The sequence below is a fragment of the Hyperolius riggenbachi genome, chromosome 1, assembly GCF_040937935.1.
Source record: "Hyperolius riggenbachi isolate aHypRig1 chromosome 1, aHypRig1.pri, whole genome shotgun sequence".
Classification (NCBI taxonomy): Eukaryota; Metazoa; Chordata; class Amphibia; order Anura; family Hyperoliidae; genus Hyperolius; species Hyperolius riggenbachi.
In genome coordinates, this window is record NC_090646.1 from 491,586,431 (window position 1) to 491,604,941 (window position 18,511).

At 41.7% G+C, this 18,511-nt stretch overlaps 1 protein-coding gene across 5 annotated transcripts in view; it reads left to right on the top strand.

Moving 5' to 3' along the window:
* LOC137522841 (phosphatidylinositol 4-kinase alpha) overlaps window positions 1–18,511 on the top strand; it is a 179,153-nt gene that overhangs the window by 26,863 nt on the left and 133,779 nt on the right. For all 5 annotated transcript variants that reach the window (XM_068242974.1, XM_068242980.1, XM_068242988.1 and 2 more), the window contains exons 5-9: window positions 1,279–1,351; window positions 8,752–9,011; window positions 10,133–10,199; window positions 12,517–12,665; window positions 14,390–14,455. In XM_068242974.1, coding sequence (XP_068099075.1) covers window positions 1,279–1,351; window positions 8,752–9,011; window positions 10,133–10,199; window positions 12,517–12,665; window positions 14,390–14,455 — 615 coding nt within the window. The remainder of the gene's footprint in view (window positions 1–1,278; window positions 1,352–8,751; window positions 9,012–10,132; window positions 10,200–12,516; window positions 12,666–14,389; window positions 14,456–18,511) is intronic.

Genomic DNA, 18,511 nt, shown 5'->3' on the forward strand with positions numbered 1-18,511 from the left:
TGTGTATAATTTCTTCTCTTCCTTGTTACTATCACTATGTTCCCTATATGCACCGTGAGGTTGTCATGAAAAGCAATTTCGTTGTGTTACACAATGACAATAAAGTGAATTGAATTGAATTGAAGTCTCGCAAAATCCACCATCATAGTTCCACTGATAAGTATATAGCTGCTAACAACTACTTATGAGCAGCTGCTCTGATATACAGTGGAATTTGGGAGGGCATAGAATTATTGCTGTAGCTTGGCATTATGAAACATCCATCTGTGTGCTGAATCTGCTGATGTTGTGCTGTGAAACAGCCCCCAATGCCTGTGCAGGATAATTTACATCTCAAAGTACTGTACATGGCTTTTCTCATGATTTCTGTTGAAGGTTTGTCTATAGTCATTGGTTAAAGGACAATTGATTTATCCAATGAAGACTATTTGGGTAATAGAAGTGTGATAACTTCTAAACAATGGGCTAATCCACTGTGGTTGGGAACCTGTAAGGCCCCGTTTCCACTAGAGCGATTCTGCATGAGTTTTCTGCATGCAGATTTGCATAACCAATATAAATCTATGGACCTGTTTCCACTTGTCAGAAATTCTGTGCAGTGGACTGGGCAGAAAAAATCTGCACAACAGAGCCATCAGAATTTGCACACCGCAAGGCTAGTGTGCGATTCGCTATGCGATAATTTTTTAAAAAAAATTTCCCATGTGAATTCGCGTATGTTTTCGCTTAAAATCAATGTAAAAGCACACAGTCAATGACCTTGTTAAATTTGCATACTAACAAACACATGCAAATTTTAACTCGTTTTCGCTTTAAAATTTGCATACAAACGCGTACGAATTCGCATCCGCATGCAAATTAGTTTTCGCATTTTCCGAAACTGAATCACACCGCACTAGTGGAAACCACGCCGTACTAAAGGTAACGACTGGTCCGTCGTCGCGGCGTACTGATAAGGCTGTTTCTGAACGATCCGCCGGGCGGATCACTCAGAAACAGCCTTATCAGTCTGCAGACAGACTGTACACACGCCGGACTGTCGCTGGAACGCCCGCCCAGCGGGAGGTGACGACGGACCCTTCGTTGCCTTTAGTACAGCGTGTGTACGGGCCTTTAGTCAAACAGGCTTTGTCGAAGACGTTACTCAGGCATTATTCAGGCTTGCACTAATCCAAGCTCATTGCTTATCAAGATATTTATGTGCATATGAAGTGTATTGCACTATATCTGGAATCCACATCTCAGGCAATAGGTAACTCGTTTGCCCTGTTTCTGTAGATCCTGGACACCATTCTGGATGTGATGCAATGTCTGCTTGGAATGTGCCAGTCAGTGCAGATCCAAGACAAAGGTAAGCAGATCAGATAAGGAGTCTTTGGAGCTCACACTGGGTACATTCTTTTAATTTGAGAATTATGAATTTCCGTTTACAGCTGGAGATACTTATACAACCAAACTTATGTGCATTATCAGTCATTAAACAATTGACATTGAATGTGTTTATAAAATACGTATACTGGGTGCATCAAATCAATTAGTATTGTACATGTGCCATGGTACTTATTATTTTTATTGAAGACTAAAAGGAAATGGTCCATTATTTTCCATCCTGCTTAGCTTGCAGCAGTACATGCGCTAGATTTGGCCACTTTACTAAGCTCAGTCTAGCCTGTATACTGGCCTCATGAGTGTGCTATTGATAGTTATTTTTCAGCATAAACAATGTGAATCATATTCCAGTATTTTAAAATGAAGCTAAATTCAGTTATGCAGAGAGCGCATAGATTGGAATCCTGTGCGGTTTACTGCACCCAGCAAAATGCGCATTTCCGCACTGTCCATTGTAGTCAATGGCTGTCTCGGTAATTGCATGTCATTGCATTCATTCACGTTTTTCATGGTATTTTTTCTGCGATATTAAACCGCACAGCAGTTTTCTTTTTACCTTGTGTTGCACCCATTTGCAAATTAAATGCATTCCTTGGTGGCCCATGTTCTTTGCGTTTATTCAGTGTTTTCGATTACATTTCTTGCACACAATTTTACGTAATTGTGAGAGATTTTTTGGATTGTGGTAATCCCAAAAATCTCTAACGATTGCAGGAAATTGTGTGCAAGAATTGCGATTGAAAACACTGAATGAACACAGAGCACTGCAATCCCCCCAGAAACGCCTGAGAAATCGCCGATGTAAGTGTGCTTCCAGCCTAATTCAAGTATAGGATAATAGCATATTAAAAAATAAAATCTTCTTCCTGTATCAAACTCATATGCGGCTGTTTTATAACTTTTCACTAGTCCCCACACTGTTGAGGTTTGCAAATCTTATCGCCAGCTAACAGATTTTTTTCCCCTTAGTCCAGGTTTGCTGAATCAGACAGGAAGGAAGGAAAGCTGCTCTGACCTCCACGTATACCGGCAACCACATATGCTAAATGGCAGTGCAGACCGAGGGGCTAGCTCAAGGAAGCAATGTGTAGAAAAAGTCCACACTAGTCCGTAAAGCAAATTTAATTCTTTATTTAAAACAATACAGGCGGCTGAAGACCCCGCCGCTTTCCAGATCGAAAGATCCTTATTAGTCATGGCTAACACAAAGATATATATATATATATATATATATATACACACACCCATATGCTAATCCAAATCCACCTGCCAATCAGGCATAGGGGAAGCATATTATCCAATGGCCTGAAAGAAAATGCCTTGGATTAAACATGCTAATGCATCACTGTTTACTAATACTTAAATATAATGTTGAAAGTACATTGCGAAATACAATAAATACTGTATATTCAGCAGGGCTGTGGAGTCGGTCCAAAAATCCACCGACTCCGACTCTGACTCCTCAGTTTAGGATTCCACCGACTCCGACTCCGACTCCTCTAATTTGCATATTACAATTTTGTTGATTAAAAGTATGTAACATGAAATTCGTCTCTTAACTGCCAAGGCTTAGGAATTTTACAAGACAACTGAAGTGAGAAGGATATGTAGACTACTATATTTATTCCCTTTAGACTAAAACTAGTCCTTGGTAAGAGTACTTGTAAAAGGTACAACCGGAACAAAGAACATCTATCAAGTGTGGGTGCATGTAAGAATGTGAGGAGATTGTAAACAGACAACACCTCTGTGTTCAATGTGCACAGCATTCTCAGTGGATTCCCTGCAGCTCTGTGGGGAGTGCATATGTAGAGTATAGTACTACTGTGTAACAAAGTAAACCTGAGACAGATGAAATTAAAGTTTTATACATACCTGGGGCTTCCTCCAGCCGCCTTTAGGATAATCAGTCCCTCGTTGTCCTCCTCCACCACCTGGATCTTCTGCTATGAGTCCAGGTACTTGAGCCAGTCAAGCGTAGTGCGCATGCACACACTCCACCGCCAGGAGCATACTACACCTGTGCAGCACTATTGCGCAGGTGCAGAATGTTCCTGGCTGTGGGAGCGGCATGCGGCCGGACAGCGCTGACTGGCTGAATTACCAGGACTCATAGCAGAAGATCCGGGTGGTGGAGGACAGTGAGGGACTGATTAGCCTGAAGGGGGCTGGAGGAAGCCCCAGGTATGTATAAAACTTTACTTTTCATCCGTCTCAGTTACCCTTTAATTTGTAATCACCAAACCAAATTTTAATAACCTATCAAATTATTTTATTTCATCAGCAAAGGGAGTGCATACATTTGCATAAATCAGCATCAATGCAGAATTATTTCCATCTCGTTGACCATCTCTATTAGTGACATAGCTACACATCAGGCTTTATTCTTACAGCATAGATGTTATTTAGTATATATAAGAGATTCCTGTGTACACATCATATATACAGTCGCAATCTGACCTTAAAAATACGGGGACTGCTTTATTGAAGCAGCACAAGTAACTAATTTTGATTGGTTTATTTCATTTTTGTGGACTAAGCACAGCTATTACTGTATATATACTGTATATATACATTATTTTTAATGACTATTATCTGAGAAATAGAACATTTTATCATATTTTCTATTTTAATTACAGTTACAAATTCATTAGGAGTCGGAGTCGGTGCATTTTTTCCCGACTCCGACTCCAGGCACCCAAAATTGCCCGACTCCACGACTCCGACTCCACAGCCCTGATATTCAGTGTTACTGCCAGTATACACATATAAATTAAATAAAATAGAAACAGAATCACACACCTGAGTTCAGTGTCAGCATTCACCCTAACTTCTGTTTCCTCTACATTCCAAAAACATGTAGTTAAAGGGAATCCAAGGTGAGATTGATATGGAGGCTGCCATATTCATTTCATTTTAAACAATACTAGTTTGCTGGCTGCCCCCCTCATCCCGTTTTCTCTAATATTTTTAGCTGAAGACAGTAAGCATGCAGATCAGCTGCTCTGACTCAAGTTTGACTGGATTAGCCACTTGCTAGTTTCAGGGTAGTGATTCAGACACTACTTATACCGGAAGATCAGAAAGACTGCCAGGCAACTGGTATTGTTTAAATGGAAATAAAAATGGCAGCCTCCATATTGCTCTCACCTCGGGTTCACTTTAAGTTAATTGAATTGCCCCAAATTTAGGCTTAGATTATGATAGGGATTGGAATGTGAGCGCCTCTGAGGAATCACTAATGACAAGACTGTACACTGTCTAGATGTAAGCACTAAACAGGTATTGGACTAAATATTATTAACATAGATCTTTGATCAGTTTCGTGTTTGAAATTACCATGCAAAATGTGCACTGTACTAATCTCAGGATCGAACACGTGGCAACTAGGAATGGTTACTGAGTTGCAAATAAGAGTCTATGCAGGATTGTGCAAATTTTGTATGCGAAATTATGCAGCTTGAAATACAGACTAATCGAGTTCAGGCGAGGTTAAATTAGAGAAGTCCTTTTTAAAAGCTGCATAAATTTGCATGCATTAACCATCCATAGTAGCAACATCAATGCAGCTTCCTGTTATGGGCTGCTTTAGCACTACTGCGATCCTAGATTAAATCGGGAGATGCTTGGCGGTAGACCTGAACGATAAATCGAAATCATGATCACCAAGCTCACAATTTCAGAATCGTCAAAGTGGCAATTTCTGAGATGACGTTATTTCCACATGGGGAAGTTAGAAGTAGCTTCAATCTTCCCCCAAATCCCAGCAAGTGCAGGGGGCACAGAGATGCAGAGTGGGCACATAGAGAGAGAGAGGGACAGAGAGGCACAGAGGGGAAACAAAGCTTGATTTGAACGAAATCGTAAATCGAATCGAAATCGTGATTTCGAACAGAAATCGCTCATTTCAATTTTATCCTAAAATTCAGGCCTACTTGGCAGTACCTTAGTAAAGCCTGGTACACGCTTGCAATTATGATTGTCCAATCACTGACCAATTTTACCACCTCCATTTAATATGAGTCAACTGATATTAAATATTATGAGCAGATTGTGTAGGTAAACCCTCTTACCACATAGAGATGGTAGAATTGGTCAGTGATTGGCCAATCATTAAGCACTTTGTATCTGTGGGATTTCAGAGAAGCTTATTCATTTTCATTAAATCATTTTTTTTATTTTGCTTTATTAACAAAATAGTAAGTATATGAACATGGCTTCATGCCGAGCGGTGTTAAACACCTAGTTCTGAGAATGTGTTGAACATTATGTGAGGACCGGATTACTCTCTGCCGCGGACATCTATAGCAGTTCTCTGTTTTTGCATCCATATACCACAGTGGTCCTCAAACGAAGGCCCGCGGGCCGAATGCGGCCCCCTGAGGCTTTTTTACCGGCCCCCCACGCACAAAATGTATTACTTATAAATGCGGTTAGCTAATCTTTAAATATTGATGGTTCACAAATAGAATAGGAGTGCTGGCACCACCCGTCCACATGGAAGCCAGAAAGCAATAATTTGCTAGTTTCCAATCAAATTCCACATCAGGTGACACTGCAGTCCAATTGGACTTCAGGTTGTCACCTGGGTATGCTTCACTGTCTGGCCCCCAAATACATCATCTTATGTATACTCCGGCCCCCCAGCAGTCTGAAGTATGTTGACCCGGCCCTCGACCCAAAACGTTTGATGACCTCTGATATACCACAACCATCTCTAAGGCTTCTTTCAGATAAATAACTGAGCTGACAGCAGAACAGTTTGGCTACTTGCACAGTAGGACGTTGTGTTTGATGCAACGTTAAGGTCGCACAACGCGGTGCTAACGTAATGCATATACACTTTCGTTACAAAATGTATTTGCTATGGAACGAAAATGGCGCATGCAGAAAATTTTAAAAAAGGAAAAAAAAAACATTCCTGAGCATGTGCAACACAAGTAACGCAGCAGATTCATTGCTAAACGCACAGCATGCAGCACTTTTTAATAACGCTACACGTTACACACTAAAGCAACGTGTGCACTGTGAATGTCGCACAGACTTTGCATTGCTGTGCATTACTCTGCGTTAAAGTATTTTATAATGTGCGACTTTAACGTTGCACTGTGAAAGAGCCCTTAAAGGATAACTGAAGTGATAGGGATATGGAGGCTGCCATATTTATTGCCTTTTAAGCAATACCAGTTGCCTGGCACCTCTGCCTCTAATATTTTTAGTCATAGATCCTGAACTAGCATGCATCAGATCAGTTGTTTCTGACATTATTGTCAGATCTGACAAGATTAGCTGCATGCTTGTTTTTGGTGTGATTCACACACTGCTGCAGCCAAATGGACCAGCAGAGCTGCCAGGCAACTGGTATTGTTTAAAAGGAAATAAGTATAGCAGCCTCCATATTCTTCTCACTTCAGTTGTCCTTTAACTGCTTGTGAGCCGTTCTTGTTTATGTACAGGGCACTTAAAGCCAGTTGCAAACGTCCAGCACTTGTGGCAATCAATGCATATGCTTGCGAACGCCCGCCCTGGATGTGACCTTCATCTTTTTTTTTTTTTTTTTTTTTTTGACCGCGTGTCAACTGCTGCCACACCCGTGGTTACAAACTCTCCTATTCGGTTGCATTTTTGTGCTACCAGAAGGCACTTAACCCTGGCAAATGGGCAGCTAAACTGCACGGTTTAGCTGTTTGTCATAAAGTGCTCTAAGGGCTCTTTCACGCCAGAGCCCATTTGCTGCATTTTAACACAGTTGAAACTCTGCGTTAACCAAAGTCCATAGACTTTCATTTTACCTTTCACACCCGATGCAGCGTTTCGATTCGTTGCGGTACGACGCACCTGCGAGCTTTTAATCGTCGAGAGCTGGCGGTTTCTCATCTGGTGAATTAATGGCTATCGCTGCTGATTGCGTTGCACCGCAGCATCCCGACGACACGCCGCAGGCTATTCAACGTGTGCAGGAGAGCGGCTTCTGCACTAGTTGTCTGACGTCTGACCTAAAGGTGGTTTTAGTACAAACCTACTTCCGCCTGCCACATAGTAGTTTAAACACAATAAAGTGACACTGGCGTGGAAAAAAACTTATGATATTGTATGTGTAGTATGGATAATTGATAGGACATTAGTAGCAAAGAAAAGAGTCTCATGTTTTTTTTATTCAGGTATATAGTTTTCTTTTTTTTTTTTTTTTTTTTAAGCATTGCATTATTCTATCATATTTGCAATCTACAAACCACACTGTATTGTAAACTATGACACAGAGCAGGGCTAATGACCTTTTCAACTCCCCTGCCCTAAAAATCTTACCTGAAGTTGTCTTTCACTGTTTCTTTGAAATATAAGCGCCTCAGAAAACAGAGCTGTAGCTGACTAAACTGGTCAGAGAGCTCAGAGAAGCTCTTTTGCATAGATAACATTGCAAAACAATGGCAAATCAATTTTTAATACTGCTGACAGCATAGTGCCAGTTGCCTAATTCGCACAGCCTACATTACCTAAGTAACGCAAGTACTGCTAGGGTACTCTACCAACACTTGTTACTTTGGTAACGTGGGTCATGCTAATTAGGCAACTCATGTTATGCTGTCAGTGGTAATAACAGTAAAATTGTGATGTGCTGCCTGTGCGTGGCAATCTTCCCGCAGTTTACTGAATCAGGACCTATATGTGTTAATATTCATCCTGTACCAATTTAGAAATAATAGAAGAAGATGCTTCTGCTGGGAAACGGAGAGTGCAAAATAAGATGCTTCTGCTGGTAAAGAGAGAGTGTAAAATGAGGCTAAATGTGGAGAAATTATTCCCTGGAGAGCCCAACCATTTAACACGGACCTCCAGTGTAAATTACAATGGGTCCTCATGGCAGGCCGTTTCCTCCAGACTCCCTCCCAGAGCTCTGTGTCTTCCACCCCTCTGCATTAAAATGCCATGGTGTTTACTCTACTTGAGCTAGTGAAAACACCAAGGTGGTTTTCTTGGGTGGGAGGCTACACGTTGGAAGCTCCGGGAGGGATACAGGAGGAAAAGTTCTGGCAGGTAATTATAACTTTGTTAAAATAATGTGTAATTTATGGTGGTTAAGTGTGTATTCGTAGGTCAGGTTCAGTAAAGTCACATTTCTCTTGTACCTGTTGGTCTAGATAGAGTTCCTTGACCCATGGAATTCAGTTAGATATTCATAGGTACTTACATGCTCTACCTTGTGTCTGAAATTTCAAACTGCATTTGCTCATGTTCTTGTAATGTTACTGGTTCACCTTTAATGGCATGAAAAAGCTACTGGCTGGGCAAAACTTTCTTCTTGTTTTGCAATTGATGTGCTTTCTACAGATTGTAATGAATGCCTACCATGTCTTCCTGCAGAATACTTATGCAAATATGCTGTTCCCTGTTTGATTGGTATTTCCCGGGCATTTGGTCGCTACAGCAACTCTGAAGAATCCCTCCTGTCCAAGCTTTTTCCCAAGATGATGACTCAGTCTCTAAAAGCTCCAGAAGAGCTGGAAGGGATCCGTAGGCGTTCCTTCAATGATTTTCGATCTATTCTGCCTAACTCTCTGCTGACTGTTTGTCAAGGGGACTCACTGAAGAGAAAGACCAGCAGCGTATCTAGTGGCTCTCAGGTACTGAACTGTGTATCTGCACTCTGAAATAGTTTTATACAAACAATAGTTTCATTTACCATTGATAAAGCAAGCAGAGTAATGAAGCCATGGCAGACCATGTCACTGTTGAGGGACAAATCCACTCTTTCACACTACTTTCAACCAAAGCAATCACAAGAGTAATCAAAAAGAGAAAAGTATGAAGTCAATAACGCACCTCTGACACAGGAGACCTAGGTTCAAATTTTAGCTTTTCCTGTTCAGTAAGCCAGCACCTGTTCAGTAAGGAGTCCTGGTCTAGACTCCCTAATCCTGCTACTGCCTTTAGAGCGCGTCCTAGTGGCCACAGCTCAAGTGCTTAGAGTCCATTATTCACCAGCTCATAGACCTCCCAGTAAGTTGGACTTGGAGTAAGTCCAGCTTTAGTGCCCAAGATCAAGTATGTTGCACAGGAGTCACTTAGATTTTCTCCAAAACATTTTTCTTACAGTGACTGAATGTTTGATTAGTAACAAATCAGCTCTGAGGCTTTTAGCATTCTTTGCTTTGGTTTATGTGTAACAATACCCAGCCTTAAAAATGCAAAAAAAAATAAAAATAAAAAAGCTTCTAAACAAACTTCCTCGAGTGGGGCAGGATTATGATCTCTGTCACGTGTTTAACTAAACCACTTATCAGCAATGTTCAGTTTAGGCAGGTGTCAGCTTTGGCAGGGCAAGTTTAGGCAGATGTCAACTTTGACAGGGCTTTAGGGCACATAAGCATGGTCTCAGATGCAACCCTTGTAGATGTGAGTCGCTGAGTCTGATGTCACCAACTACTCGCAAAACCTACTGGAATTGTGTAGACACAAGGCCTTGTAGCAGGCTCATTTTTCTGTTTTTCAACTTGTTTAAATATTTAATTATATATAAATTCTGTATTAATATGTAGAATATTTTTCCCATCTGCATTCCTTAAGTGTGGAGATTCCATCTCTGCTTTTTAGAGAAGTAGGGAGCAGACCTCTTAGCAATGATATATATGGTAAATTACTAATGTATTGTGCAAATGTCGCATTTAATACATTTTCTGTTATTGTGAAGTAGTATACTTTTTCTATTTTGAATCTGATGTCTATTCTCTTGTTTGATCCGCAGGTTAGCCCTGATCGTGTTGTCCCTCCTCCTGGATCTCCAGCAGGGTCCTCCATCCCATACTTTGAAGGTAGTGTGTTAACAGACATTCATTACGCCACAGTAATAAGAATCACGTGTTGGCATCTTGTGTTCTCTTAAGGGGCCCATACACTCAGCCGATTTTCGATTGATCGAAATCATTCACAAATCCATTGACCAATCGATGGATTTTCGGCCGATTTCAATCGATCTGACATGTTGGAAAATGTAGGCTTATCTCTTGAGGTGGCTTATCAATTTGCATTGAACCTAATGGAAATCTGATGGCAACAAAATGCCATCAGATCGATTTTCAATAGATTTTATACTGAAATCTATTGGAAATCTGTTCCTAGTAAAAACAACATTCCTAAACCCATCAGATAGATCAGAAAATCTACTGATGAACTATCTGCTGCTAATCTAACGAGTGTATGGCCACCTTTATTTTGCTCTTGGGTTCAACTTGCTGGAAAGACCTGGCCTGGTCAAGATGGCAGTTTGAGATCCTTCTCTACTTACAGATAACCTTGTAGACAGAGGAAATAAGGACATAACCCGACCCCCATCCCCCCCTCCCTTTTTTTTTAATTTTTTTTTTTAGTCCCCTTCAGACTCCTACAACAATATTGTGATTAAAAAAAAGGAGGGTTTCATTTGCGTCACTCACACTTTCAAATCATAAAACATAACTTTTAATAGGTCGTAAAAAAACATTCAGAGGGACAGGTGAATATAATATAATAATAGCCACTACCTCATGGTATTGTCACCAGCTTTATGCCTAGTACACACCATACAATTTTCTGTAAGATTTACCTGCCAACATGTTGGAAATTATCTTTCTAACCATCTGTCTGCCTAGCAATTATGCTGGGATTACACAATACGTTTTTTTGTAAGAATCGTTCCGATAGATGCCTTCGATGATAAAATTCTGACATGTCCAATATTCTGCTCGATTTGTTTCTGCTCGATTTCCTATAGAAGTCAAAGAAAAACGAGTGGAAGATAAGAGAATCGAGCAGAAAATCGAATGGCTAATAGATCGCGCTCCGAATCGAACGCAAAAAACGCATCGTGTAATCCCAGCATTAGGCATTGTTCTACTCAGCAGGAGAGGACCAGCAGACAATGCACCAGAAATAATGACCAGTCTCTACCAGTACTTTACAGAAAATAATCGAAGTACAGAAAATCTTACAAAAAATCTAAAGGTGGCCATACACTCGTTAGATTAGCAGCAGATAGATCATCAGAGAGATCTCTGATCTCTCTGATGTGTTTAGGAACATTTTTACTAGGAACAGATTTCCAATAGATTTCAGTATGAAATCTATTGGAAATCGATCTGATGGCATTTGTTTGCCATCAGATTTTCATTAGGTCCAATGCAAAATAAGCCATCTCAACAGATCCACCTAGATTTTCCATCATGTCAGATCGGCCAAAATCGATCGAAATCGGCCACAAATTGATCGATTGGTCAATCAATTTCGATCGATCGATAATCGGCTGAGTGTATGGGCCACTTAACAGAAAATTGTATGGTGTGTACTAGGCATAAGATGCAGCCTCGTGCATTTCACAACCTTAGACTGTTACTTCTTCAAAGGCACACAATATAGGTACAGGTAGTCCCCGACTTACGAACGACCCGCCGATACGAACGGCATGGATTCCCTGTTTCCATGGGAGCAAGCCAAAAACTTTTTTTCAAATTGGATTTAAAAACAAAAATCAAAGAAAAAATGGCTTTTAAACTTGTATGAACAGGTACAAAGGGCAGAGGTGACACAGAGGGGACACTGGAGGCACAGAGGAGGTACAGGGGACAGAGATAGCACAGTGTTCCGACTTAAGAACAGATTCAGGTTAAGAACAAACCTACAGTCCCTATCTCGTTCGTTCACCGAGGACTACCTGTATATGTTCTTATGAGCATACAGTAAAGGAACACAGAATCCCCCTGGTCAGTCATACAATATTTAATATTCCACAGTAGACACCGCTTCATGAGAAAAGTACTTACAGGGCAAAACAAGTGCCCCAGTTTTGTGATGCAAATCTGTCAGTTGTAAATCAACCAGGCCAAATGGGCAGAGTAAACACCCAAGCGAAGATCCACAAGTGTGCAGAAGAGGATGCCGCAGATCCACGCCAGTGTAATCTTCTCTGTCAGTGAATTAAAATATTTCACATAGACTTTTCTTTATGCCACAATGGTCATGCGTGTTTGACACTTTATTGTAGCCAAAGGAGCTGTGCTGGAACAACTGCATAAACTAATATGATCATTGTACAGAGAATCCTATGTAGATCCTGAGGATGCATTTATTTTCACATGATCTTTTTCATCCCAACAGGTTCCTATTTACCAGATGGCAGTGCAGTAGATCCAGATTATTACCTCACTACTATCAGCTCTAGTTTCTCTGTGTCTCCTCTTTTCACTGGTGTAAACAACAAGGACTTTGACATGCCACAGGAAACCCTGCGTCAGCTACTGTGCATGGTACAGTCACATTTCCTCCCCAGAGACCACTACATTGTCATTGCTTTGTCCTGTTTAGTTATGTATGCGTGTGCTGTATATATCTTGTTTTAACACCATCAGTGGTCTCACTGTTTCCTTTTACCACTTCCCAAGGTACATTTTTAGAATTTAATTTCATGTAATATGTTTATAAAAATCATATTGTAGAACAGGTCATTTTAAACACGATTTACATTTATGAATGTGTGTTTTATTTTATTTTTATCTATAGTCATTTCAAATAAGTTCCTGAACTTTAGGGCTTTAGAATCTGGCTATCATTGCATTTTTTTAAAAGGGACACTGTAGGGGGGTCGGAGGAAAATGAGTTGAACTTACCCGGGGCTTCTAATGGTCCCCCGCAGACATCCTGTGCCCGCGCAGCCACTCACCGATGCTCCGGCCCCGCCTCCGGATCACTTCTGGAATTTCAGACTTTAAAGTCTGAAAAACACTGCGCCTGCGTTGCCGTGTCCTCGCTCCCGCTGATGTGACCAGGAGCGTACTGTGTAGACAGAGGTGCTCTGCTTGCTATAACTGAATTGCTGCTGTTTATCCCCTGCTTATTGCCTGAAGAAGTGGGCTGTGCCCGCGAAACGCGTTGCATCTTTGGGGTATTTTCAATAAATGTGTATATCTATACATTTACAGTCCTTGGTGTCTGCTTTAACGGAGGCGAGTCCACCACTTCCTCCCAGCAATTTTTAAAAAATGTTATGTACTTTTATCCTTCTGGCGCCTCTGTTCACCTACCAATATATTTGAGTCCACCCCAGGTGGAGGGGTGATCTACCCCCTTTCTTCCTATCTACAGAGAGCGACTTCTTAATCCTGAGTGAGGACAGGTCTAATCTCCTCACCTGCCTAATGAGTGGTTACCTAGGTGGTAACCCGTGTTTGTGAGTATTACCATCTCACTGTTTCATTTATCCAATCAATTTTGACATACTACACCATATTGGGCTCTCGATTTCTCTTCAACTTCAGGGCTTTCTTTGTTTCCAACAGCATTTCCTGAACAGCAGTTTAACTGCCAAAATAGCAAGATACCAGTCGGCCTCCCTAATCACTTGCACACTATTATGTCAGTTAGATTTTGCAACTTTTCAGGAAATGCTGTTGAAAACAAAGAAAGCCCTACGAATCCCCCTTAAAAAGATGGACTGGCCCAAAACCTGTCATCTGTCACATTTTTTTAACTGCCTACTTTTTTCGCGATAGTGTTCCTTTAACTTGTTGGTCAATTAATGGCAAATTCGATCACATATGAAATGGGACTTGTTTACAGCAATTTATGGAATGAGCCTCTGGCCTAAGTCTTAAATTGCGCCTGTCCCTTCCTCCTTCACTAAGCAGCTCCCATTGGCCAGCTGTCTCTAGACCATTGCTCACTAATCATGTCATCGGTATCACATAAGAGAAAGTGGCAGTTGGCCATTGTGAGCAATTTATGATTCACTTCTGAGTCTCACTCCATAACCATTTCAGCACTGGTTTTCTTTAAATACCACGTATACACTCATTGTCTGTCTCACTCTCTCGTTTTGATCTTTGTGATTTTGCGTCCCTTCCTGTCCCTATGACAGTTGTGACCGGTTTCTAACCTTTCTTCACTTCCTCCACAATTGAATATTTTTGGCTTGACCTTTACCTCTGCGCTGATGTCATCATTACTGAATTCCTTATTCCTTTATCCCTGGCAGGTGAAGCAGATTGTTGCAGAGCCAATGCTGAGCTCTTTAGATGCCCTAATAGCTGAAGTTACAGAGGTACTCTTTACACTTGTTTATTGCTGGTATTGTTTTTTTAATTGCAGATGAGCTGGTAAAATAAGGTCCCCTTTACACTTAAAGGGACACTTAAGTCAAAAATGAGTTTTACTCACCTGGGGCTTCCAATAGCCCCCTGCAGCTGTCCGGTGCCCTCGCCGTCTCCCTCCGATCCCCCTGGCCCCGCCGGCAGCCACTTCCTGTTTCGGTGACAGGAGCTGACAGGCTGGGAATGCAAGTGATTCTTCGCATTCCTGGCCACAATAGCGCCATCTATGCTGCTATAGCATATATCATATACCATATAGCAGCATAGAGGGTGCTAATGTGTCTGGGAACGCGAAGAATCACTCGCGTCCCCAGCCTGTCAGCTCCTGTCACCGAAACAGGAAGTGGCTGCCGGCGGGGCCAGGAGGATCGGAGGGAGATGGCGAGGGTACCGGACAGCTGCAGGGGGCTATTGGAAGCCCTAGGTGAGTAAAACTCATTTTTTTTGTTTGACTTAAGTGTCCCTTTAAAGGGACACTTAAGTCAAACAAAAAAAAGAGTTTTACTCACCTGGGGCTTTTAATAGCCCCCTGCAGCTGTCCGGTGCCCTCGCCGTCTCCCTCCAATCCTCCTGGCCTCGCCGGCAGCCACTTCCTGTTTCGGTGACAGGAGCTGACAGGCTGGGGACGCGAGTGATTCTTCACGTTCCCAGACACATTAGCACCCTCTATGCTGCTATATGGTATATGATATATGCTATAGCAGCATAGATGGCGCTATTGTGGCCAGGAACGCGAAGAATCACTCACGTCCCCAGCCTGTCAGCTCCTGTCACCGAAACAGGAAGTGGCTGCCGGCGGGGCCAGGAGGATCGGAGGAAGACGGCGAGGGCACCGGACAGCTGCAGGGGGCTATTGGAAGCCCCAGGTGAGTAAAACTCATTTTTTTTGTTTGACTTAAGTGTCCCTTTAAAGTGGACCCAAATTAAAAAATACAAGATTTCAGAAATAAAATCTATTTTCTAAATTATAATAATAAATATCAGACTTTTTTCAGCTGCATGATGACAAATATAAAATATTTTACATTTATTGGAGGAACCCCTCCCTTCCTTTCATATTGCCGGGAAATAATCTGGCAAACTGGTGGAGTAGGTGGTGTCTGGCAATGGAGGAATTGCTAATGGCTGCCACCTGTATAACCCTAGTTATGAAAAGAGAAGGGTGAAAAGCATGCACTAAAATGCTCATAGGCTTGAAGGAGTGTTTATTTATCTTTGTATGTGTCAGAGTGGTGCAACTAAATATTTTGAATTAAAAAAATGTTTGGTTTGGGTCCGCTTTAAAGAGAACCGAGGCGTCCTTTTCAAATCTTAATAGGACACAGAGGCATGTCATGTGCCCAGTTACATGCCTTTGTGTCATTGTGCTGCAACCAACATCTCTTTAGAATGCACATTTGTTATACTGCCTCTGCTCGCTCTGAATCTCTGTCCATCAGAGCCAAGACAGAGGCGAGAGAGGCTTTAGCTTCAGGGTGTAGTGTAGGAGGGGGCGCAAAACTCACTTGGCTATCATTCCCCTATTGTGTTTGAAGCAGAGAAAAATAAGAAAAGGGGATACATTGCAGTGATTGCAAACCAGATAACTAGAAATTAAGGTATTGGGGGCCCTGGGGTGCTTCTTATTCTAATAGCAATCAGTGTGTGATGGCTGGGATGGGAGGGATGAAGGGGCACACTTTGGGGTCTCAGCCTTGAGTGCCGGAGGACCTTGTCCTGGCTCTGCTGTCCATTAGGCTTTCTTAACATTTTTTTTAATTGCGACAACTTAAGGTGCGTACACACATGCGACTATAGTCGTTTGAAACGATCATTCCCCGATCCTTTCAAACGACGATTGTTTGAAAAAAAGCAGCCAACGACCATGAAGTCTAACGACGGACGAGCTACATTGTTCAAAACGAATGATCTAGCTTGGCGGATTTTTCCCAACGACGATCGTTTGCAAAATTAGTACATCGTTGGAAACGATCGTTTGTACTAGGCTTGACATGCGCATTTCACTATTTCTCCATGGAACTTTTCATTTTTATGCGCAGGCGCAATACTTACTTTTACGTGATGTAACGTTCGTTCTAACGATCTGATAGTTACACTCCTTTTAAAACTAACTTTTCTTAGGTCGTTCTTTCATCAATTAAAAGTTCGTTCGTCGTTGACAACAAACGATCGTTGTCACATGTGTGTACGTAGCTTAAAGAGACTCCGTAACAAAAATTGCATCCTGTTTTTTATCATCCTACAAGTTCCAAAAGCTATTCTAATGTGTTCTGGCTGACTGCAGCACTTTCTGCTATCACAGTCTCTGTAATAAATCAATGTATCTTTCCCCTGTCAGACTTGTCAGCCTGTGTCTGGAAGGCTGCCAAGTTCTTCAGTGTTGTGGTTCTGCTATGAACTCCCCCTTTCAGGCCCCTCTCTGCACACTGCCTGTGTGATATTTAGATTAGTGCAGCTTCTCTCTGCTCTCTTATCTTTTACAAGCTGGATAAATCGTCCTCTGAGCTGGCTGGGCTTTCATATACTGAGGAAATTCAGACAAGGGCAACGCTGTTTGCAGGAAGAAAAGAGCAGCCTGAAACTTCAGTGCATGAGAGATGCAGGGGAAAGAAACACTCAAATGATCTCTTGAGATTCAAAAGGAAGGGTGTATACAGCCTGCTTGTGTATGGATGTATTTTCTATGTGTGGACATACTGTACATCAACCTACTTCCTGTTTTGGTGGCCATTTTGTTTGTTTATAAACAAACTTTTAAAAACTGTTTTTAACCACTTTTAATGCGGCGGGGAGCGGCGAAATTGTGACAGAGGGTAATAGGAGATGTCCCCTAACGCACTGGTATGTTTACTTTTGTGCGATTTTAACAATACAGATTCTCTTTAAGATTAACGCCACAAAGCTTTACATATGTCACATTCAAACAGGAACTGAATGGGTTACACTGCTGAAGGGTTTCTGGGGAAATCAGATTTTTTCCGATTCTCTGCTGGCTCCCTGAGGCTAGAAAAGTTTTTTTTTTTTTGTCCCTCCGGAGAAACCTGCGGGTCCTATCAAAATCCGAGCAGGAGATGGGCTGTTTCTATTGGCTTCTTGGTTCCCTGCTCCTGTCAGTCAGCAGCTGTCTCTGCTTCTGCTTGTGTGTTCCCAGCACAGAGTCACACAGACTTTGCATTGTTAAGACCACACCAGAGGTGTCGGTAATTATCGTGGTTATTACCGCTTGTTGTAGGCTTTATGAATTGACATTTACTGACGTGTTGAGGTAAATACCGCACAAGTCGGTAATTTACCTCACTGCTCGGTAATTTCAGTTTTTTATACAGTAACAGCTTTATGAATTGACATTTTACTAAGTGCTTGGTAAAGTCCGCTGTTTTCTGCATTCCCGAATGTGGTAATGCTTTATGAATCAAAGCCTTTGTTGTTGTCTGTGTCCCTTATTTCACTTCCAATGCTCCAGTGAGATTATAGTCCGTGTAATATCTCAGATAGATGTTCTGTGTTTTCTCTTCTTTATCCAAGAGTTAGAAAAAAAATTACGGTATGTTTTATGTAAACAATAGTTCCATTATAAAAAGAATGGATGGCATCTGCCATTGTCTGCCTTCTGGCCGGTGTGCTTGTTTCATGGCAGACTTCATTCACACTGTAGCTGAATATCAGCCACACTGTCACTGAATCATTATGGGCCTAGTTATCTTTTATTAATTTCTTTTTCAGCAATGGCCTCGATTCATAAAGTATTCCCGCATTCGGAAATGCTGAAAACAGCTCACTTTACCGACCACACAGCAAAATCTGTATTCATAAAGGCTTTTTCCGCATGAAAAGCCAACATTCGCGAGCAGAGTGATAAATCACCGCCTTGCGCGGTGATTATCATAGCAAAAGTAACAAGTAGTCAATTCATAAAGATTAGAGGTAGCGGTATGCGGACGGGTATTACCGCTACCTCTGATGTGGCGAGAACTGCGTGCGGAATACATTGCAGTGAATGGGACAGA